At 38.5% G+C, this 24,336-nt stretch overlaps 1 protein-coding gene across 1 annotated transcript in view; it reads left to right on the forward strand.

Moving 5' to 3' along the window:
* ADAMTSL1 (ADAMTS like 1) overlaps positions 1 to 24,336 on the forward strand; it is a 175,248-nt gene that overhangs the window by 96,755 nt on the left and 54,157 nt on the right. Inside the window, exons 15-16 of the mRNA XM_036403753.2 lie at positions 4,077 to 4,206; positions 21,925 to 22,135. Of these exons, the coding sequence (XP_036259646.1) occupies positions 4,077 to 4,206; positions 21,925 to 22,135 (341 nt within the window). The remainder of the gene's footprint in view (positions 1 to 4,076; positions 4,207 to 21,924; positions 22,136 to 24,336) is intronic.

Genomic DNA, 24,336 nt, shown 5'->3' on the forward strand with positions numbered 1-24,336 from the left:
GTCTGCAATAAGCATGCTTGGCAATTGTAGTTTCTCAAAGTTAATCAAGTTCTCAGGTTGCAAATACCACAGACCATTAACACACGTTTCCGACATCCTTTTTTTCCCCATCATTTTATCTAACTAGTTCTGAGAAATATGTCGAGTCCAGTGTCTTTTTAATTAAACCTAGAGCTTTCCAGCTCTTGTCTTTTTACTTTACAACTTTCAGGTGATTTAAGAGAGGATAACTGTAGAAAAATTCAAAATAAATACTGTAGAACTGAAAAAACCTCAGCATTTAATGAGTTAATAATAGGTACAGATTCACAGGTTTTCATGTTATAGTCTTGAAAACCTCAATTAGTAGATAATAATGCAAAGATTTTCTTTGCTTGCTTTTGGCTTGCTGGTGGTAGTCAATATTTAGAGCAGTTCACAGCTGTCAGACTGCTGAAACTTTTGCTTTATTTCCTACTCAAAAAAAAAAATAGAGACACTAGTGTCTGCTAAGTGGTGAGAAACACTGATGTTACAAGAGTATATGTCATGTGTTGGTGTTACTGGCAGTTACATGCAGTAATTCATCACACTTTTACTGTAACTACCAAAACCTGAACAGTTCCTAGAAATATCATCTTGAAATGAAGTAATTTCTTAGAATATAGAGCTCATGCTTGTATTTTTCAAATGTAACTAACAGAGACTGATTTATAGGAGACATTTTTTCTTTATAAAGCTAATCTCTCAATTGTCAGCAAAAAGTTTTAGCTAAGATTTCTTTTCGTCTGACATCAACTCCAAACTTTCCAGATTAGCAGATGCTAAGTCAGATATTTTTGTAGCTATAGGTGCAAGACTGGTCAAACTAATTTTATTGGGTTTAGAGTCCTGGGAGAAGAAACTGGATAGATGCAGAAGTAACCTTTCACCTCCCAAAAGCGGCAACCAGAAGGAATGAGTTAGTCATATAGTCTACTGCTGGTGGCTTCATTTCCCAGAGCTGTCACCAAATATCATGTAACAATTATTCTATCCTGGTAGATATAAACATAGGATTCTCATTTGATGATGTTTTGAAAGTGAACTTAGACTGCCTAGATTCACATCCCACCATTCCACATTTTTATACTGTGATTTCCTATTGAGAACTGATTTCTTTTTTTTTCCTAGAAAAGCAATTTAAAGCAGACAGCTTTTGTTCAATCATATTGTGCAGTAAATAATGTTTTTAATTCAATTACTTGGCAAGTGAACTCCCTGAAATTCATATACTTTTTTAAATTAACTCTGTGCTGTGGAACTTCTGATTTATGATCAAAAGTTTTTATATTTTCTAAATGTTCAATGAGCCATCCTAATTTAAAGTTTATAACCATTTGCCACATTGACATATCAAAAATAAAGGGACAGTTATTGTCATTATGCTGAGACACACTAGTGTGAGATTGAAGAGGAAGCTGAAGAAAGTAATTCTGATAACATGTTTTACTGCTGGAGCTAGCCAGATTTCTTTATCTCTCTCTCCTTTTTGTTGCTTTGTTTGCTTGTTTGGTTGGTTTTTGTTTTGTTTGGGGTTTTTTTGTTTGTTTCAGAGGTTTTTTGTTTGGTTTGGGTTTGGGTTTTTTGTTTTCTGGCACAAGCTATTAAAGCCAAAAAGTGTCAATAAACATTCTAGCAATCATATTCAGACAGGAATCCTTTTCTTTGATATCTATGCTGTCAGACAAGATTACTGGACCTGTCAAAGATAAAAAGAAATTTTAATAGACAGACTAGAATACCTGTAGTATGGACAAGAACTATTGGAATTGCAATCAGAGATGACTTAGATGAAAGTAATAAGCATGAGGAATGAACTTACTGTGAGGTTTAGGGCTGGTTGGATACTGAAAACTGAAGAACAGTAGTATCAGAGCTTAGCTATATGAATTTGATAACCATCAGTTTGAGAAATGGAGAAAAGGTTGAATTCAAGACCTCATAGTCATCACTTTTCAGTATTCAACACTGAAAAAACAGGCAATAGAAAAGTATTAAATTGATAATAATTGTTCAAGAGCTCACTGGTGACACCCTTCAGAGAGAAAAAACTGAAGCTGTGGAAGTACGCTCAGTTTACAAAACTTTATCTGAGAAGGACATACAGAAGGGGAGTGAACTGCCTACCTAGCAAACAGAAACATGTCAGCCAGCATGAGGCAGGAATCTGTAGTTTCTTTCCACAGAGTCTGGAAAAATACTTTCATGGTTTCCATACCTCTGGATCAGCAGTCCTTCTTTCTTGGCTTCATCAAATTGGTCTTGATATCAGGCCTGCACAGATGTTCCATGCAAAATAAAGATCAGTAGTTTGAACACAGTGCCATTTCCCATCAGGTAGAGAACCACCTCTGTTCTTCAGCCAGGAGCATTCCATTCTGGAGAATCCATATGCCTGTGCTTGCTGCACACAATATGATTACATGCTCAACAGAAAAATGATTGAGGTAGAAAAATAATGAACATGACAGGGCAGTGAACATCTTGTTCATATATATAAGTTTTGTAAGTTTCTTTTCCTAGATATAAATCAGTACCATTAGTTCTGTCTTTTTACTAGGCTACTCTTTTTACAATTTTTTTAAGTCTGGAGATTTTTTTAAGTTTGGAGAGATGACTTGAATAACGAAATTGAAAATATGGGGCCACCTTGCAAAGAAGGAGACCACCAACAGCACTGGCTTTGGTGACTGACTGGTAATTTTGATGTTGATGTCCATGTCCAAAACTGTCAAATTTCTTTCTTTTTTTTGGGAGACACACTGCACAATCTTGTGCCATAGCCATGATCTTAATAGGCTGACACACATAGCAGCCAAAAAAATGGTTAACAAGCCACTTTTCTGGGGGCCTCAGCCTATACTGAGATTAAGGAGAATGAATTTGTGAATAATGTCAGGAATACAGGGGCTATGATCAGCTATATGGCATTTTGGTCCTCTTGAAGAATGTGAAATCATTTTTTTGCCTAATGACATGCTCTGGAATTAGCAATACCAGAATATATTGTTAACTCTGTGACATGTTTTTAGAGGTCTTTAAGGTCTTACAACACTTTATCTTGGTTTGGGTTTTTTTCCCTTCACATTAGTGTCTTTAAAAATTTGTGAGATGTTTTGAAAAAGTGGTGGTTTTGAAACTGTAATGCAGTTGGTGGGAGTTCAATCTTTTCCTAACTCAGGTCTCAGGAATGAATGTAAAAAGCATACTTTCATTGTATTTGAACCACTGTGGATCAGATTCTCAGGAAGTTCAGGTCAGTTATTATCCTCAGACCCTCTCAGACCCCTTTTATCCATGGGGAAATAGATATTTTCTCATTCATTCCTCTTCCTTGCGGGATGTAATGTTGCAATCCCCGATGTTCTAGCTTCCTAACCTTGTGATCCAAAAAGACTGTGATGCCCCTAGTCATAGGAAAAGAGAGTAACTGGTATGCCATATACTACATAAGGATTTTGGCTGTCACAAGGATTTTCTGAGTTAAAATATAATAACCAAATCTTCCAGTTTCTCTTAAGTCCCAACAGCTGCCGTTCTTTCCCAGGTCACTCTTACCTGTTCTTCCCCAACTCTCAGATATACCCTGTGGGTTTGCATCTTTAGTTTGGGTGCAGGCCCATGGATGCAGAAGAGTAGACTGAGAAGAGCTGAATTGTCTGACCACGTTTTACTTTGCTTTTGCAAGTCATACTGTTGGTTAAAATACAGCATGTGAAAGCCATGGCTATCTTCACACCTTAGCCTCCTTGGCCTGAAAAATAAAGTGCCTCATTGCACTTTATGCAAAAAAGAAAAAACTAAGAGCACTGGACAATTTTCTGTCCAGGGAGGTGAGCAGTGGATGAATCCATGGACTGCAGTGCTGAGAAACCTCTCAGCTAGCCTGAAAGCAATGACAAGTGTGCAGCTGGGGCTGCAGCCCCAGAGCTGCCAGCCCGAGGCTGGGTGTCACCACGTGCTGCAGCCCTGCTGGTCCTGCTGGACCCACCGCTGGCCTTGGCTGCCCCTGCAGGTACAGAGAGCTGGTTGTGACCATTGTTTGTTGTGTGCAGGTGTCCAGGAGGCTGTGGTGACCTGTCTGAACAAACAAACTAGGGAGATTGCAGATGAAACACTGTGTGTTAGCAGCCGTCGTCCTCCACAGCTGCTGAAGTCCTGTAGCCTGGACCCCTGCCCCCCAAGGTAGGCATAATTTTAAGTGACCCCAAACCCTATTGCCTTTCAGTCTGGAGGAACACACTGCCTCAAGCATGCCTTTCTTAGACTGCAGGGGCTTACACCCTCTTTCTACCACAATCATATTGACCAGGAAGTACAAAGCAGCAGTGAGACCAAAGGGCAAACTTCAGACTGTTTGTCTCTTCAGGTCCTTCAAGTAACCAGTTTATGGATTGGCTTAACTTTACCCAGAGTTTTGTCAAGTTTAAAGAGACTTCTCCAACCTCTCCTCTCAGAAAAGGTTTTGCAGAACCTGCTTGTCCCTGGCCTCAGGCAGTTTCCACAATCATGACCCTAAAACAATAGATCTTTCTCTGCAGAGATTCACATCTTCACCCTCGATGACAGAAAATAGCTTTTATGACATTCTTATGGTTTATTTAAATAGGGCCTGTCAAGTCTATAGGATGTACTGTATACATAGTGTCTTTTTTCCCAGCTGTACACAGGTGCATTTGCTCCACTGTGACACTGCAGCAGATTTTACATACCTTTACATATAACTTTGGACTATTTAAAACACTCAGCAGTGTCCAGGTGGTAGATATACCTTAGAGCATTTATTGATAGGTGTATGTATGATTTATAAGGCAACAGGCTAGAGAGAGGTATGCTGTTATGAATAATAGTAGATTTGGGATACACAGAGAAGGTTCACATTAAAAATCAAAGACAGACAGCATGAAATAATAATAAGAACATAAATAACAGTTTGGTTGGTAATCAGGATTTTGAATTTGTAACAAGCAAACACAAATAGATTGAAATTTCTTTACCAAAGCATTACAATTATTGTTTATGATGATACTGCAACCCTAACTTTGTTAAATTGTCTTTAGTCCTGGAAATAATATAGAAATATTATATAAATGTTTAAAAAAATTACTTTATAGGTGGAACTCTTGTGGTAATTCATAGGTAGAAGCATCAGTGCTGCTACGAGTGCATGGTAGAAGATTGAACAACCACTAATTCTGACATGAAAACTAAGTACTCAGTAGTTACGAAAAAGCAAAACACACTCCTGTAGCCCAGTATTTATGACTTTTGTTACAAAAGTAATCTGAGTAATTGCGTGAATACTCCTCGAATTAATCTGCATTATTATCCATAGCTCTGTGGTAACCTTGCTACCAGAGTGGAGCTACTTTAAAGCAGCGATAGGTATGCATTTCTCTCAGTGGAGTACAAGAGGATCATTCTGTAGGTGAGAATCAGCTTGTGAAGCAAAGGTGAAAGGAGATTGCTGCAGAGGGGGCAGACTAAGCAGCTTTAATCCACCCCTAGGGCTGCAACTGAGAAGAGGGGAAATGACTCTCTCCCCTGTATATGCAACTTCTCCTGAAGCCCCCTCACTCTGGAGGAAATTGCCTGTCTGCAGGCCCAGGATGAAGAACAGCACCTATTCTGCAAAACTGTTCCTCTGATCAGAGCAAGGAGGCCTGCAGACTGCAGGCAGTATGGCTAATGGAAAGAGAGGCAACAAGGCAAGTTGATGTGTCTCCCAGGCAGGCTGTGATGGGATAATTATCTCCTTCATGTTTCTGAAGTGCTAAACCAAGCATTGTCACTGTGTTAAATACCATGGTACATTAATGAAAGAGTGTATAAAATCTTTTGCTTTATAATCATTATTTACAGCTACTCTAATACTTTTTTTAAGAAGGAACAAGTAAAGGACTATTTATTCAAATCAAGATTTTCTCCTTGTTTAAATCATAAAATACTTCAGAATTCTAATTCAAAAAAATTTGATACAGGAGTCTGATGAAAATTTAGGCTAAAATCATGTCCTTAGGTATGCTGATGAAGGCATTTCTACCCACTGAAAAGTCCAAGAATTATAATACACTGTGGCTGTGAACTTAGATCTCTTCTACAGGAGTTTCCAAAATCTGTGAAATATTGATACTTCCCAGAGCTCTTGCTGATGACTGAGATGACTGAGAGAGCTGGCTGGTCTCATAGTGTTGGCTCTTCTCTCTATTTTCCAGCTGCTTAAGTGCATTAACAGAAGCTAAAATTATAAAAACCACTTTCCTAAAATATTCTTGATGTATAAGTGACTGCTGGAGTATGCAGTTGATGTGTGTAGAGGAGGCATTCCACTGAAAAGGCAACTGAGACAGTGATGAATGTCTAGGTAGCAAGGAAACATTGTCCACAGCATGAAGAAAAGGCTGAGAAGCCTTGCCCAAGAGAATAAAAATTCTCTCTTTATGTATTTAGAAAAATTATTCCAGTGACATTTCTTGAACCTAAGCAACCCAGCATGCTTAGAATTTAATGATTATGTCTAAAATCTAGTACAGTTAAAGATCTTGCTTAGGGAGAACATTTAAATGTTAGAACTGCAAAGCTTAATGCTGCTTCTCCTACGGGCATTTTTGGTTACATGGGAGGCTACTCTGTAGCCTCTCAAAGGGCTAGTCCTGTACGATGTAAACAATTGTTTTAGCTGTTTTACTATAGATAGACAAACGCACTGAACTACAGAACCTCATCAGCCTTTCTGGAGGGTCAGAAAAGCCCTCAAGAAAGATATTGTAGAAGTAGTAGGTGAAGAGTAATTTCATTCTGGTTTTGAGCCATCTTTTTTCTTTTGGACACTTTAGAAGAATGATACTGTGCAGATATCAGTAACTGGGTTACTGTTCATTTTGTTCCTTACTGAAAATAGATGTGTATAGATTAGAAAACTTCCTTACTCACTTAATACTTGAAATTAATCTATGGTGTCATCAGCCTTTTCAATCTGTAATTGGTCTGTCTTGGAACAGAATATGGCAAAAGGTAGAACATACTGGCAATATACTTCACATTTATGAAAACACCGAGAGATGATGGTGCTTGTACAGCAGCTGAGAATGCTTTGAAATTTTCTTTGGAATTCTGGCTTAATATCTTAGGACATTACTATTCTGAGTACATGGAAGAGAGACAAAAACTAAACCACGGAAATCTGTCTTCAGATACTCACAGCTGTATGGAATCAGAAAAATTCTTACAGAAGAAAGATTAAGAATCAGGAAGAGCTGCACACAAAAAATTGGAAGATTTCCTCCATATTCAAATCCCAACTGAGTCTCCTGGGGTTTCAGATTTTGTTGAGAGTTTTTTGCTTATTGCTTCAGGAACAATAGCAGAAAAAGAGTCCAGACCCTCTTCTCCTGGAAAGCAGTGTAACAAAATTTCCCATTTTGAACCAAATTAAGAAAATGGGAAACACTGCAGAGCTGATTGCCAAGTTGGGAGCTAATAACTGACTTTCAACACAATAGCTACAGAGCAAAATTTGTTGTCATTAACTTAGTTTAATATTTCTAGAAAAGGATATAGCTTGTTTTGATGTACTAGGAGAGCCAGCATGCTTTCTACAGGAAAGAGAGGAATGAAGACTGTGACAATATTAATTTAGTCATTCAGTCATTACTTAATTTGTGTCAATCAAGCTGTACCACTTGAAAAATTACATAGCCATAACTGAACAGAACACAGTCTTCCAGAAATAAACTCAGAATAGCTGTTCAGTGTCTAGAAGTTTCTTCTCTAAGTGAAAAATGCAAAAGGGAAGATCACTCAGTTTTCCTAATTGCTATGTTAGTATTCTAAACTACCAAAAAAAACCCCCAAACAATTAAAAGAACCCTGTTTCAATGTTAGCTTGACTGTTTTCAGCAACAAAATGACTCACATCCAAAATGTGTCTTTTCCTCAGCCTCCACAGCCTGAATTACAGAGGCAGTCATCATCTAATCAGATATAATTGCTCTTGTTTATAAGAGCAACAGCATGAGCACCTCATGGTGAGCCAACAAGCTCTACCAAAGGGGTGAAAGAGAATGTTGTAATTCTGTTATTAATTATAACTGCTCAATAATTTGGTCGATGCGTGTTGAAAAGTTTTGGTAAACATGTATGGAGTAGTGAAGAGAGAATCAAAGCAATGAAAACCAGATGGCTCAAAATGGAGGAAATTACAGGCAATTTTTACAGCTTTGTTCATGAATATTTTCAAAACTGAACTTTTATTTCTGTGCAACAAAGAACAGCTGAATTTTTCAAAATGAAGAGAAAAAAAAAAAAAGAAGAAGAAAAAGCAGATGGTTCTAGGAATAGTAGGAATAGCACAAAATTTCACCCCAGCACTCTCCCTTTACCATTGCAACCCTCTGTGGTTTGCAGGACAAGACAGGAAACCATCTGAGTAGTTCTGATATCTAACCAAAAGGGCAAACGTTGCCTGAGTTAGCCTGGGCTCTACCTCATTGTCTAATTTTATTTATTTTTTTTTCTTTCTTTTTCTTCTCTTCTGTGTCAGCTTGATTTGTGTTTGTGTGATGAATCACCTGTTCTTATTTTAATGTTTATTTACTAAATGTGGTATTGTCATCTGTTTTGCTCTGTTTCCCAGCTGAAGTTAAACAACAAAGGACTAAAAAAATCAACATGTTTTTCAAGGCATTAGATTGGTGATAGACCAGACTTAGCGTAAGGCATGCTCCCATCAACAATCTGAAGTTAATTCAGTATGGGTGAAAGGGCTAGAGCTTTCTCTAATCCATTACAGGGGACCTGTGTGTGGAAGGGTGTCAATACAGATGTGTTCTGCATTGGTGGGGGGAAATAGTAGAGCATCTCTATCTAGTTCATGAAAAAGGTTAAAAGGTCTGCAAGTCATTATGTCTACAGATATTGCACTACAGCCTTACTGGAAGGAGATACCAATTCTTGCTATTATCAAAAACTACCAGTTCTTGCATTTTGGGGTTTTTTCAGAGTTGTAAGTTAGAATTAGCATTAATGAGGCAAAGATGGTATTCTGTCTCTTGGTGATGCAGAAGGGTTTTCAAATCCTCACAAACCTGTGATGTATTTTTTAAATGGGATGCATTTAGGTCTATTTTTAGCTGAAGCACATTGAGAATGGCTTTGAGAGCCTCTTAAGATGTAGCCCACAGAGCCTCCTGGGATCACAGGCCACAGCTTGGACTGTGATAGAAGAGGTTGGAGAATCAGACATTAGAAGGAATATGCTGTCACACAGGGCAGATTTGCCCTTATTTGATGCCTTCAGTTTGAGAAACATCTTAGACTGAAGCCGTGGACTTGATGAGGGAATCATAAGGTCATTTATTCTCTAGCTTTACTATGCTAAACACAGGCCTATACAGGGGCATCTAAACAAACTGCCCTCTCTAGGTGGCTCTGTTATGCTCTTAACCTGCATAACCTGCAGGACTACCCCCATCACTGTAGTAAAACCCTGGCCTTAATACATATTAATCTGTGACCTAAAAACATTTCTCTTCTCTCCCCTTCTCTATAATATAATCTCCTGCTTTGCACCCTTTCTGGCTCTCAAGAGATTGTCCAAGATGTGTCTGGCAGCCTGCCCTTCCCCTTTCTCTCTGGTTCTTCTCTCTGGCTCCCCAGTGTCCTTTACACAGCTGCAGTTACAGTGATGTCCCCAGGGAGACTCTTCTCAGCCATGTGTGTCACATAGAAATGTGAAGCAAAGCAACTTGCAAGTTCGGAGGGTCGGAGGGGCTTGGGAGCCTCCATCACACCCTGCCTCCAGCTCTTCTAGTTTAAAATTTCAGAGGTCTTCCCCCATTTTGTTTTTAAATAATATGATGATTCCTTCATTACAACAAGAGACATATGCCTTCATTTCAGCTTCTATTTCCATCAGACTACTATCCCCATAAAATATTAGAGTGCAATTACATTTTTTTTTTAGTAACTTCTACCATATATCCTTCTTACTTTGAATGATAAAACACACTTCTTTATTACAATGCTGTATACTTAGATAGATTATTTTCCTCTACACAGATCTCCATTTCACTAATTTCTCCAAGTTAGTACACCGTTGTGTTGAAACAATTCTGTCATGCCCTAACACAGTTTTGTTATAGCTTGATTTGTGATGAGTATTAGCTTTAACTCATGCTAGGGACTTACTGAGTTCCTCTGCAGAGCAGACTTACTCTTCTTTTTCTTCCTGGCACAGTCAATTTTATGGGTTTCATCACCTTAATACAGTCCACTTCTCCTAACCTTTCTCTTCATTTATGCTAGAATTTAGAATCCACTGCCACTTGATATTTTTCACTATTTTGATCAAATACCATCACATTCCAATGTTTCGTATATTAGCTTCTACTCCTCATTTTTTTTTTCTAAATTTATTCTCAATCTTCATGAGTATTAATTTACTGCCTCACCAGCAGGATTTCATTCCCCAAAGAAGCTTTCCCAACAGCAAAAACCCATTTCTTTCCTTTTGCGCTGAATATGAAGTCAAACATTTTGTAGCATATTTAGCAGAATTAACTTTTTCATGTCAGCATTAACATATGAAACAAACTACAGGGTCTTACAAATTGTTGATTTTACAATCTTCACTTCCTTTAAAAAGGGGTGAACTGAGCAGCACCATTATATTTTTCACTTGCAGTATTGCTGAAGTAATTTGTAAGACGCTGAGGAATACCCAGTACTTTCAAACCAATAAACCTTTATGGATGAAAAGATAAGATGAGCAAAAAAAAATTAAAATGTGGCCCTAATTCTTGAAATGTATTGTATGGTTCTGTAACATAGTTACTCATCAGGTTCACACATGAAATAAAAGATTCACACATGAAATAAATGGAGAAGGTGCCGTCACTCCCATTCAGTTTGGAGTGAATTAAGTACCTATTAAAGGAGTCAGACTGATGAAATTATGAATTCTATCTCTGCCAAGCAGGTCTGTCACATCTCCGGAAGCACAGCAAGACCTATTTGTGCCCATGAAAATTTCCATCTTCAATGTGCAATTACCCATTAGAATTTTGACTAATTTTGTCTTCTATATTCTAACCAGCTGTTAGTTCATTCACAGCTTTGGGAGACACTTGGAGCACTCACACTGAGTTCTGTGCATCTAATTACCACCCAGTGGATCCAAAGATTTGTAACTGTGCTGTATGGAAATGTATTTGTTTGTTTAATTGTAATGCTTACGTTGTTCAGGTCTGAACAAAGATTTTCAGGTACATAAGACAAGTACATTTCCCTTCCCATGAGAGAGCAAGCTGCATTGTCTAAAGTGTCTATTTCTTGCAAGATCTAAGAAGCCAGTTTCTCACTCAGGAAAATTTGAAGTGCATTAAGTTGCCATTCTGGAGTATGTAGATTCTGCACACAAATCTTTGTAGATACAGCAATTAGGATGGAGATATGATGTGGTTTAATAGCTTTAAATTTGCCTATGTACATCATAACTTTTATGATACCATCACTTTGAATAGAATTTTTCCTTCCATTGAGTCAGAATCACTTTATACTTCCATGAATTTGAATATTTTAACATAGTTGTGTTTGATGGTTTGTGGGTATAACATGAGTTTAGAGCCTCCCCATTCTAAGTAAGGAGCACCTGTATGTTTTGGTCTCTATGTCAATGTGAAAAAAAGCCTCTTTTAATAGAGAAGAGTGAGTGAAATACTAAATATATTATTGGTTACAGTTTCATGATCTTTAAATATAAAGTAAAAAGGAATAGAATCATAGAATGGTTTGGGAAGGACCTTAAAGATCATGTATTTCCAATACCCCTGCCATGGGCAGGAACATCTTCCACTAGACCAAGTTGCTCAGAGTCCCATCCAACCTGGTCTTGAACACCTGCAGGGATTGTGCTTCCACAATTTCTCTGGGAAAGCTGTGCCAGTGTCTCACCACCCTCACAGTAAAGACTTTATTCCTAACATGTAATCTAAATCTACTCTCAGTTTGAAGCTTTTCCCCTTTGTCCTGTCAGTACATGCTCTTGTAAACAGTCTCTCTTCATCTTTCTTGTAGGCTCCCTGTATGTACTTGGAAGGCTGCTATTAGGTCACTCCAAAGCCCTCTCTTATCCTGGGTAAATAATCTCAATCCTTTCAGCCTTTCCTCACAGGACAATTTCTGCATCCCTCCAATCATCTTCATGACCTTCTCTGGATATGCTCCATCAGTTCCATGTCCTTCCTGTGCTGGGACCCCAGAGCTGGATGCAGGGTTCCAGGTGGGCTCTCACCAGAGCAGAGCAGAGCAGAGGGGCAGAATCCCCTCCCTGGCCCTGCTGCCCACGCTGCTTTGGCTGCAGCCCAGGACACGTTTGGCTCTCTGGGCTGTGAGTGCCCATGGCTGGGTCATGTCCAGCCTCTCATCCACCAGCACCCCCAAGTCCTTCTCCCCAGGGCTGCTCTCCATCTGTTCATCCCACAGCCTGTGTTAACACCAGGGGTTTCCTTGAGCCTGCATGAGAGTCCCATGGACCCATGTTTTGATCTTTTCCAGGTTGCTTATTATAAATATAAAACATAAAGATAAAATTCAGCATAGAATACTGGTTCCGGATGCACCCTTGGAACAAAATTCCTGTACTGCCTTTTTTGCCCTGTATTACCAGAAGCACATTGAAGGGAACTAAGAGCAGAACATGGAATGTAAGCAAACATTTTGAGTTTCCTGAGTTCAATCACAGTTCCATATGGATATATAGATATATTCTTAGGTTCTTTCCCCTACTAAAAAAAAAACTAGAGAAACACTGTGTATGCTTTAATTTGAGAGACAGTCTGTTTGTATCTTCTTCCTTGGTTAAATAGTTCAGGAATAGGTCATCCTGTTGAAAATATTTTCCCTGTAATGCTGCCAGCCAGGTCAGCAAGAAGCTCATGTTATCTGCTGGTTTTGTGGCAGTACTGCTCATAAAACTTGGATTTGCTAGAGAATTACTGAAACCCAGTCACTGTTATCTGAACACTCATTCATTAATATACTTGCTTTGTCCATTCTGTTGACATCTTTACTTCTTTTCTGCCCTTATAATTTCAGGAAAGGCTTCTTTAGATTTAGGGAGAGTCTTGTCAATCTGTAAGACAAAATCACACATTTCATGAATATTGATCTTAGAATTTGTGAAGTCAGGCTTTTTGTATTATTTCTGTGCTGTCTACATCCATATGTAATTTTTTAAAGTTTCATTTTAGAAGGAATTTCAGATTAAAAATCATCAGTTTCTCAGATGTGCTAAAAATCAGCACATCTTTCTCACCTGCAGAGCTTCTTCTTTGTTTGTCTTCTGGTGTCTGTAAGCTTGCTGATGTCTTCCTCAGGAATAGCTGGGTTTTGTAATATTTTCATTATGTTGTAAAGGTAGGCCTAAAGAAAATGTGTTGGCTTATGACATAGTCCTGTATGGAAAGCACCAGTGTGGAAAGAGCTAGGGAGCTTTCAACATAAAGCAGCTCTGTCATGGGCAACAAGGTGTTAGTATGTTGTAATTTAAGCCCAGATGGCAGCTCAGCACCACGAAGCTTCGCACTCACACCCTCACACCTCAGTGGAATGGGAAGGAAAATCAAAACTAAAACTTGTAGGTTGGGAGAGTAAGATTTTAATAATTGAAAGATAAATAACATACAATAATTACAGTAGATAATGAAAATAAGAATGATAACAAAAATAACAAGAGAGGAAGAAAAACAAGGAGGAACAAGAGATGCACAGTATTATTGCTCACCTTCTGACAAATGCTCAGCCCCATCTCTACACCCCAAACAACCCCCCTTCCAGGTAACTTCTCCAGTTTATTTATCAGGCATGACATCCTGCAGTGTCCAATATCCATTTGGCTGCTTTGGGTCACATGTCCTGGCTATGCTCCTTCACAGTATTTTTTTCTGATCCTCCTCATTGGCAGAGCACAAGACCTAAAAAAAGACCTTAACTTAGTATAAACACTATTTAGCAGCAAACAAAACCAGCAGTATGTTATCAACATTATTCTCACACTGAATCCAACCAACTATAGAGAAGGAACTAACTCTACCTGAGCAGAAACCAGGATATTTTTCCTTTGGTTCTTTGCAAAAGAATCATGTAGACTGATCTGCAAAATTTATTTCATAAATTAGTAGTTCTTGTTTTTCTGTGTTACTTGAATGTAGGTTTAGGGCAATGTACATTAGCTCAAACTCACCCTGGTGTAGTTCCCAGTGTGTTTCCTTCATGGACTTCTCATTCAGCTTCTGCCACCTTCTGTTACAAGTTCCACTTGCGCAATTTGTGTTCTATTCCTCAAACCTCCCAATATTATTTCTTAAACCAGCTTTCCACCTTTACACTGATTTACTTTTTTCCTTACCTGTTAACTGCTTCATTCTTGAAAGACCTACCGAGGATCTATTTTCATTGTATCTCACATAATGAATTAAACAACATCCTTGTAACAAGTTGCTGCTTTAAGCATAAGCCAAATCTAAACTGGTATTCATTTATCTCTTTAAACCTAACCTGGTCTGTGTGGTTATATTAAAGACTGCCATTGCTATCAATTACCTCAATGCTGAAGTTACCAACCAGAATAAAAGTCTTCTGTGAGGCACTTTTCAGTATCCAGTATGTCCGCTAATTCCTCAGACAAGTTCCCTTGCCAAACCAGTTCACTTACCTGAAGCTGCCTTTTCATGTTCCTGTGTAGTTCATGCAGTCTGTATCTGCAAAAGTCCCTTGAAAGAGCCACTGCACAACGTCCCTCTGTTCAAAATGTTGACAGCAGAACACAAACTCTCTTTTCTGTCCTGCCTGAATATTTGACGTTCTGTACCTCTGAGTCAAGGGACAGCAAGACTTTTTTAAAGTGCAGAACCTTATAAATATTGCTTGAAGCATGTCATAAGGTTACTCTAGCAATCAGAATTGTCAGCTATAGAGTTGCTTTTACCCTCTGTACTTCTCTGACTTTTGAGTTCCTTCTCTATGTTCCTCTGTTTGACTCTGTTATATAAATACTGGCTCCCTGCCACAATCAGCTATAATGAGCTGCAATGTTAATTGATATTAGTAAGTTTACAGAGTGCAGGCCACTTCTGTCACCTACCAGAGCACTTTCATTGAGCCTTTGATCTGCTTATTTATGTTGTCTGCATATCTCTAATGGCCTTCCTTCACTTCAAGGAAGACACTTTTTGAAGAAACACCTCATTCTCCCTTGAGCACAACAATCTCCTGAAAGTTTTCCTGTCTGTTCAGTTTCCTTGTCACATTGGAGACACTGTGCAATGGATACGGTACAATGGATTTTGTGAGGCTGGCACTGAACAACTCTTAAGTATTAATTGTTTTTTCTGGTTTTGCTGGTGATGATTTCAATGTACTTTCATTGTATTTTCATTTTTTATATTTTAATGAGCATTGATTTTTTCAGAGCTTATTAAATCTCACTTTTCTTCTGAAGTATGTGTGTATTGTATGTATATTTGTAATGTTTGGTCTACTACAATTTGAACCACGGCAGTAGGGAAATACCTTCCTTGAGAAATCAGATCTGTGTTTGAACACCAGGGTTGAGGTCTTTGCTCTCATACTTCATTTCAAAGGAGCAGTCAGATTTTACTGGGAGTGATTTACCATCTGGATGAAAAATAACTTGTAGTTAAAGTCTTGGCTTTTGCCACCTTCTTTGAGACTTCTTTGATTATAAAATCAAGAACTGACTTGGGAGTTCTCATCTCAGTCCTGTAGCTTCACTACAAGAAACTATGCCATCCAAATGGAATGGATGTTACATTTTCCTGCTCCTCAGAGCTTAAGATCACATTCTGGCATGGTATTTAAGATGTGATACTGAGCATATTTACTCAATCAAAGATATATATGTTAAATGAGCCTCAAGAAGCCTCAAATGAGTCTTTCACATCTGAAGCAGGAAACTCTGCCACAAACACTGTTCCGGGTTCATTACGGAAAAGGAAGGGAGGAGATACTTGGGCTGTGAGCAGACCTCTCTGTCTTCATGGCCAAATGGAGAATGCACAGGTTGGAAGCCAGTATTGATATAATATGTGATTTACTCAGCCTGTTGTGTGCACATATACACAGCTGCCTCACAGCCCTTGTGCACTGAGGAATGTCTTTATGCTGGCAGGTGTCAGATGTTAAGTCAGATGCTTCCAGGCAAACCTTTCTCCACATTGATGAATGTTTATTTTAGAAATAAGAAGAGCTATTTTGTATCATTTTCATATGGTTTAACCACATAAAAATGGCAATAATTTCATTTTTGAACTAGTTTGGGAGGTCTTTCTCTAGAAAAGTGTTTACTTTTCCTGTGCAATGTTCAATTGTCTTGGCACTGGTAGAAGGGACTCTGTCAGCATTAAACCACATCCCTAGATAACTGTCTTATAACACCTAACACCTTAGAATGATTTGGGGTTTACCATATATGTTGCGCATATGGGAACTTATCCAAAGTTGTCACCTACATGGAGCTTTGGCTCAAGACTACAAGTTCTACGTACATCATTTACTTTTTCCTGACTGATTACGGGCATTTAGGGAGTGTTTTGTACTGAAGGCTTGTAGCCCTACTGGGGCAACAACTAATTCTACTATCTTATCTTGCCATGCCATGAGTAGCTGCTTACTAGCCAGTGCCACTTTCTGATCTCTCTAGCTAGCAGAAGTATTGTCTGATCTCCAGTTCTTGTGGCAGTGAGAGGGACATTTCAAAACTGAGGTAACAGTGCACTATTGTCCCTGTTGTTACTCATGATGCAATAATGCCTAGAGGCTCCTGTCAAGCTGAGACTCCCACTGTGTAGCTGGTAGAGAAAGAAGAATAAGATAACATCTCTGCTGTGAGGCTACTACCTAAGCAGGCAGCATGGACAAAGCACGGGGGGGGGGGGGGGGGGGGGGGGGGGGGGGGAAGGGGGGGGGGGGTGAAACACACCAAAAAAAAACCCATACATCTCTTCATCTCTTTTTTGTGATTTTGTGAATATGAAGTTGAGACACAGGTGGCAGAATGTTATGATCCAGCCCAGTACTTTACAATTCCCTTTGGATTTAGAGAGCATATACCCATACTCACAGGTAGCCCATGTTTCAGCAGTTCTGGTGTCACTCATCTCTGAGTTCAGCAAAGAGCCAGGAACAAGATCCTGCTCTCTTGATCCTCCAGTTCTTCACTTGAACTGCTGGGGAACAATATGATATTGATTTTTTTTTTTATGTTGAAATAAAGAAGGAAAGCTCCCTTCTAATTAAAAATTAGATGTTTAGAACTTTACAGGTTTGCAGGTTCATGTCACATGTTGGAATTTTCTTAATAGCCTTAAGCTGAAAACAAATGCCCAAATTTAATTCAAAGACCACAGGAAAGATTTTTGTTAGGTATGTCAAGATCATTTCCCTATTACAAATGGCATAGTTAAACTGTCTTTTGAGAGAATCTCTAACATTTTTAGATTTACGGTAATACCATGGAATAATGGTCCTGTGGGGATAACCACAGATTATTGAGTCTTTTTTGGCCATTGGAGCTTCAAAGTTGTTCCCTTTCTTTTATTCCGGGGAGCTGTGAGTATTTACATTTTAAGATGCACTGACCATGATAACTGCAGAAACTGTTTGTTGATGTGGAATTAAGCATATGCATAAGCATTGCTTAAATAAGCTTAATTTATTTAATGAGAATGTTCCAGAAAATAGCACTTTATTATTGGTCCTTTAGCAATTAGACTTATAATTCATAAAAGTGATGGTAGATCAGATTGTTAGTCTAATTCATAATATATATTGGCCGATAAATTTCCCAGCTGGTGTTTTTCTGTTCATAAGATCTATCCATTACTAATTCACTTTGTTAGTTTCTAGTTCCTGGAAATGCAAGAAATGCAGTGTTTTGGTTCACTGAGGTTTTTATTAAATTTCGTCTACTTTTTCCTTATCATTGTGTGTAAGAGGAACTAAAGGAAAACCATTGCCTTGAGCAGTCAGATCTGGTACTTCTGAAACTACTTCAGAAACTACTGAGTCTGCCTTTCTTCACGTGCATTATATGTCCACATAGTTGGCCAACTAAAAAAAACTACTAAGATATCCTTATGGAAGAAAGAAATCATTCATTTGGAAAGTTAAAGGTTTCTGTGATCAGTTTTGGTTTTGAAATTTTGATGATACTTGAAAGAAGTTGTATTTTCGGACCATCCTCTGCTCCCTAAATATTTCCAGTAGAAACCTGTTTTCATCCATGTTCATTTGGAAAATGCTCACCCATGTGTGATACATGTGATACGTGTATCAGGGATACATATATTACTGATAGACATATATTTATATCAACACATCCAGCCCTATAAATTACCTCTTTCCTCTTACATTCCTCTTTGTTAGCCATCTCTAAATGAATCTGTGGTTTTGAATTTATATAGTTTTTGTTCAATCAGTTCAAATATTCAGTGTATTTTATGTATATCAGTAGAGTTATGTATCTATATCCTGAAGAGGATGAAAACATTTTGAAATCTGTTTCATATTAAATACAGTTGTTGAAATATTTTTAAAGTCTAGTTTGGGCTTACATACATAAACACTACTTAGATATTTAGGAGGTGGAGATGGACAACTGGTGAACTGACAATCCTAGAGCTGGAACAAGCCAGGGGTTCAGTAGCATAAATGCACCAAGGTCCTACTGTATGATAAGGCTACATTTTTATGTTGTTTCTCTGTTACCACATGTTAGTAGAGTTTTGGGCGGTAGTGAAGGAGAAAGCAGAAGGGATAAAATGTGTGTTTTGGACCAAAACTATGCAATTCTTTCACCAGGTTCTGAAAAGTAATATGGGAAGTACCAAACAGATGACTTTCAGCTGTTCTATAAACCAGCAAGTATGCAGATTGTTCCTAAAGTCTATACCTTAACAGCAGCCACAGTCAGCTTACAAAGATACCACAAGTTCCACTTGTGCAAGGTTCCTTTAGCTTGATTCTGTAACTACTTTATTCAGCCTTTAAAGTGTAAGATTCTTTCCTACTTGAGTTTTAATTCTGGTATTGACAGATGCATATAGGACATTCCTTTTTGTATGCCCTGTGTATTGGAAGAGTCAGTATGGCCAAAACACCCAGAAGAAAAGATAGAGGAATTCACAGCTAAGTACCACATGAACTAGGACAGGACATATTTCAGTTAGCATTATGTAACACTCTACAATAGGGACAAAACAGCATTACTACAGAAAAATAGTATTATGTATATATTTTTAAGATTATTATCTCCAACAGTACAAGTATTCTAGAAACCAATTGGTAAATTTAGTAGGATAATATTAATTCAAAGTGTTGCAAGCACCTTTAGCTGTTATAAAATAATTCTACAGGCCTGTAATTCTATAAGTTTATCAGTGGTTTTCTCTGTGCTTCTTAGGACATTGAAATTCATGTAATATCATTTATGGGTTCAGTTATTTGCACATCCATACTCCACTTTAGACATGTCTGCTTTACTCTACATTCTTTACTTTTCATCTGTGAAAGCCCATATAAATCACGGGGCTACGAAAGTACAAGGGTAAGAAGTATTTGACCCCACAGTTCGTGAGCTCCTCAAAGGAAACTCCTCTTTAACGCATCTGGAAAGAATTGTGAAAAAACAATGTTAGTTATGGGAAGGGTTACAGATGCAACCTGCAACATTCAGAAATTTTAAACACAAACAATTCAGAAAAACAAATCCCCTTTCTTTATGGAAACACAGCATTTCTTTCTGGAAGAAGAAACAGACACCCTCTTCTGAAGAAGTCAAGATGTCCAAAGGGTTTATGTGGCTTGTTAGCCACTGAGATGTGAATTGCCAACAGAAACATTTTGCATTTAACCAATAACAAACAAAATGTTGCTGGAGGCAACAGCTACTGCCAGCAGTTGAAAAAAAGAAATTCTGGCAACTAACTATGTATCAAAATAGATTCTGAAGTAAGAAAATGCCTGCTTTTCACCACCTACTCAAACGTCTTATTTTAGATTGCACCAAAACTGAAGGGTAGATGATATTTCCAATAATTCTGACAATTTCATGGGAAATTCTGGGAAGACTACTCCCCTCAGATCACTCATATGGAGAACATACTCCAGCTTAGCTTAACTGGCTGCCATATGTTACTCCTTTTCCACTGAGAAATAGCTCCCAGTACATATGTACAGATTAGTGTCCTTCAGCATACTATGGCCTGGAAAGTGACCACGGGAACTTCAGTATGCAAGATGCATTTATTATTAGAAAGGGTTAAACAGATTGTTGTCATTGCTACTAACAGAACCAAGAATATTGTCTAAAAGCAAACTACAGCATCATTTGTGCTTACAGTGAGGCTCAGGATGGATCCTTTTATAAAATCAGAGAATGTCACCAGCAGATGGAGCACAGTAGAGGAGCAATGTGCCTTTGGTCCATCAGGATATCATCTAGGGAGGAAAAAAATTTCTTACCTGCTAGCTGTTTAAATATGTTAAGGGTGTTATTTGAAAGAAAGGAAACATGCTCAAAAAATAAAATTATAAAATAAAAAGAGGTTAGAATTGTTCAGTGATTGTAGGAGAGCACAATCTTAAATGGTTGAGTATTGTGTTTGCTAACATCGTATGTTCTACGTGCACTGAGCTATTTCCATTGACTGCAGATCTCCGAGCATCAGAGTGGGTTTTTTCTGCTTCTTCCACAAAATCTGCTACATTCTGCTGACATGCTTCATAACTTTTCTTCATTATCTGCTTCCATCTGCCTCCATCCTATTTGGAGCCTGAGGGTATTTTCCTTCATAATCACTCTCTTTAAGCTTCTGCCTGGATTTGCTTACTTCAAAGATAAGCTCTCTGAGCCTTCCTTTTCCTGAATTTTTAATTTATTCTCTCAGCAATCAGTTTCAATAATGTCATGTTGGAAATGAAGCTACTCTTCAGACTTAGAAAACACAGCACTATCTGGATTTCATGCTTTCATTTTGGATGTGGGAGTATATCCAGGTCAGCATTGAGTTTTGCATGAATTTGTTGGGGAGGCTATTTTCTTATATTTTCTTCTGAATATAGGACTTATTTTTTGTGTATACATTTTTACATATCACTGAAGTGCTTTCTAGCTGAGACATGAGTGGAAGGCCTAGTGTTTTAAGGAATTTTCTGTGTTTACCTGACAGAATTAGGGGTTGTACAGTTCAAATAGAAGAAATCTGGTTTTAAGGTGATGAACACTGAAATACCATTATCAACAATCCTGTTGATGCGGGATTTACGTAGCTAGTTCAGAGAAGATTTACCTCAGTGACAGGTGTTCATCCAGTGATAAAGATGACCCCCTGCTTTCCCATTGCATCTCTCAAAGCTTTAGTACCTCCTATCTCAACAGCCTAGAAAAGTCAGTCAAGAATACCAAAGAAATTTGTGCTCAGCATTTCAGTTTTACATTCCTTTAATTAAACTTCTGTTAATATCTTCCTTAAATTTTTGTTCAAGATAGTGGGAGAAAATAGGTCAATTAAATCCACTCTATTTTGAAATACATTGTCCATGCTCCTATAGACAAAAAAAAAAAATCCTACTGTAGGCTACAAAACATTTCCTGTGATATTGCATGAATCCCAGAGACTTGCAGTCCAAGAACTTCTGACAGGAGATGAAAATGCAGAGCTGCAAATATTCATCTGAGCCTCATTCTCCAGCTACCCGAGGGACATTGATCTGAGAAGGAAAATTCCCTTTCATTTACTATTTCTTCATCTGTCATTATAATAAGAGAAAAATCAAGGTGATTTTTTTCTGTGCTTAAGATTGTCTCTGCTGACCCCTTCACAGATGGGAGATTGGGAATTGGAGCACTTGCAGTCTTACCTGTGGGGTTGGTTTGCAGACACGAGATGTCTTCTGTTCTCATCTACTATCAAGAGAGACCAACGAGACTGTGATTTTGGCAGATGAATTGTGCTCTAAACCCAAGCCATCCCTTGTGCAAGCCTGTAATCGCTTTGACTGCCCACCCTCCTGGTATCCTACAGAATGGCAAGAGGTAAGAATTTATGTGTAACCTCATTTTATGACTGCCTAAAGTCCTCATTGCACACATTTCAGTGCTCAGAGGGAGCACCCCTCCTATGGAGACAGGCTGGTCAACTGCAGTAGAGAGGATCCAAGGGAGAACACAGAGCAGCCTTACAGCTTATCAAGTGTGCCCACAAGAAAGCTGAAGAGGGACTTTTGACAAGGGCATGTAGCAACGGGGCAAAGAGTAATGGATTTAAACTGAAAGAGGGTAGATTTAGTTTAGTTATTAGGAAAAAATGTTTTAGTGTATGGGTAGTGAGGCAGTGAAGCATGTTGCTCGGGGGAGATGGTGGATGCCCCATTCCTGAAAGTGTTTAAGGCCAGGTTGGATGTAGCTTTGAGCAACCTGGTCTAATGGAAGGTGTCCCTGCCTAGTGGGGGGCAGAGGGGGTTTGGGGTGGGGTGGAACTAGAAGAACTTTTAGGTTCTTTCCAACACAAACCATGCTATGATTCTATGGTTTAACTTTAGCCCATCAACAGGAATCATTAATCATTCCGACAAGCCATTTAAAAACTGCAAAGTGTGCATTTTTTGTTCTTAAAAAATGCATCTGTGTTTCCAGAAGTAAATAATGACTGTAGCTATTTCTAATGCAAAGTTATTGGAAAATCTTAACAGCTGGCTATAGATTTCAAACAAAAATATCTGGAATATATTGGTCAGCTGCAGGGACTGGACTTGGGTGAGCTATGTCTAGGTTTCTAGGAATACTAAACTAGAAGGATTAAGGATAAAAGAGTTTTTAAAGCATTTTGAGTACCTCATATGTTCTCAAATAATAATTTAGTTTAGTACAAGATACATTCCTCATGCTTCAGATTAAGAAATGTGTGTTAAACACTTCCCATTGGGAGATGCATGGTTTATTACAAAATATATAAAATTACATTATATTATAAAAATTATAAAAAATTCCTATCAACACAATGGGTCTTTACAAGGCTTTCCATTTTTAGAAAGCACTCTAAAATAGTTTATTTGCTGAAATCTGGTTGCAAATACTTGTGTAATTCAAAAGACTTAAAGATGTTTCTTTAAGTGGTTGTAATACTACAGTTTTAATAATACAACTGCAGGAATAAAGGATCTTCTAAGTATTTCTGTGTTTTAACTAAATGCACTAGAATCCTTATCATTTTCAGTGGTATGCTTCTGGAGCAGCGTTTAAGCTTTCATTTTACAAGGTCCTATAAATATCAGTTCTGCATACCTGAAATGGGAGACATCCATTAGTAAATCTTCATCCACCTTTGTTTTATTACTGAATAAGTGCTAAAGTCTCAGTCCCAGCATTCTTCATTTGCTCCAGTGCTGTCTTTGCTTCAAAGATAATTAAAACAATGACTTTAAAACAAAGTCAGCATGGAAAAATTGGTGGTATTTTCTTTTATTTTCCTTTCTATTTCTAATCCATACCATAAAATGTCTCTTCAAGTGTCAGGCCTTAAAAGAAACTGAGAGACTGTATGAAAAAAAAGTGTTTACTACTTTTGCAAGTGCTTTATCTTACTGTGGAATCTTAGCAGAGAATTAATTTTTGACAGTAAGGAAAAAACTATATTGTGGTATACCTTGAATAGAGAGCAGTGTAAAATTAAACCATATGGGAGATGATGGAAAGGAACTTGGGGGTCCTGGTTGATGGCAAGTTGAACATGGGTCAGCAGTGCCCTGGCAGCCAGGAGGGCCAACCCTGTCCTGGGGTGCATCAGGCACAGCATGGCCAGCTGGGCAAGGGAGGGGATTGTCCTGCTCTGCTCTGAGCTGGGACAGCCTCACCTCCAGTGCTGGGGGCTGGTTTGGGTGTCACAATATGAGAAAGAAATTAAACTATTGGAGAGAGTCCAAAGGAGGGCAGTGAGGATCATGAAAGGCCTTGAGGGGAAGCGGCTGTATGAGGGGTAGCTGAGGTCACTTGGTCTGTTCAGCCTGGAGGAGACTGAGCGGAGCCCTCATCACAGTCTACAGTTGCCTTGTGAGGGGGAAAGGAGGGGCAGGCACTGATCTCTTCTCTGTGGTGATCAGTGAGAGGACCCAAGGGAATGGCCTGGAGTTGTGTAAGGGGAGGTTTAGGTTGGATATCTCCCCCCAGAGGGTGATTGAGCACAAGAACAGCTCCTCAGGGAAGTGGTCACAGCAGCATCCTGACAAAGTTCAAGAAGT

This window comes from Molothrus ater, chromosome Z (assembly GCF_012460135.2).
Source record: "Molothrus ater isolate BHLD 08-10-18 breed brown headed cowbird chromosome Z, BPBGC_Mater_1.1, whole genome shotgun sequence".
Classification (NCBI taxonomy): domain Eukaryota; kingdom Metazoa; phylum Chordata; class Aves; order Passeriformes; family Icteridae; genus Molothrus; species Molothrus ater.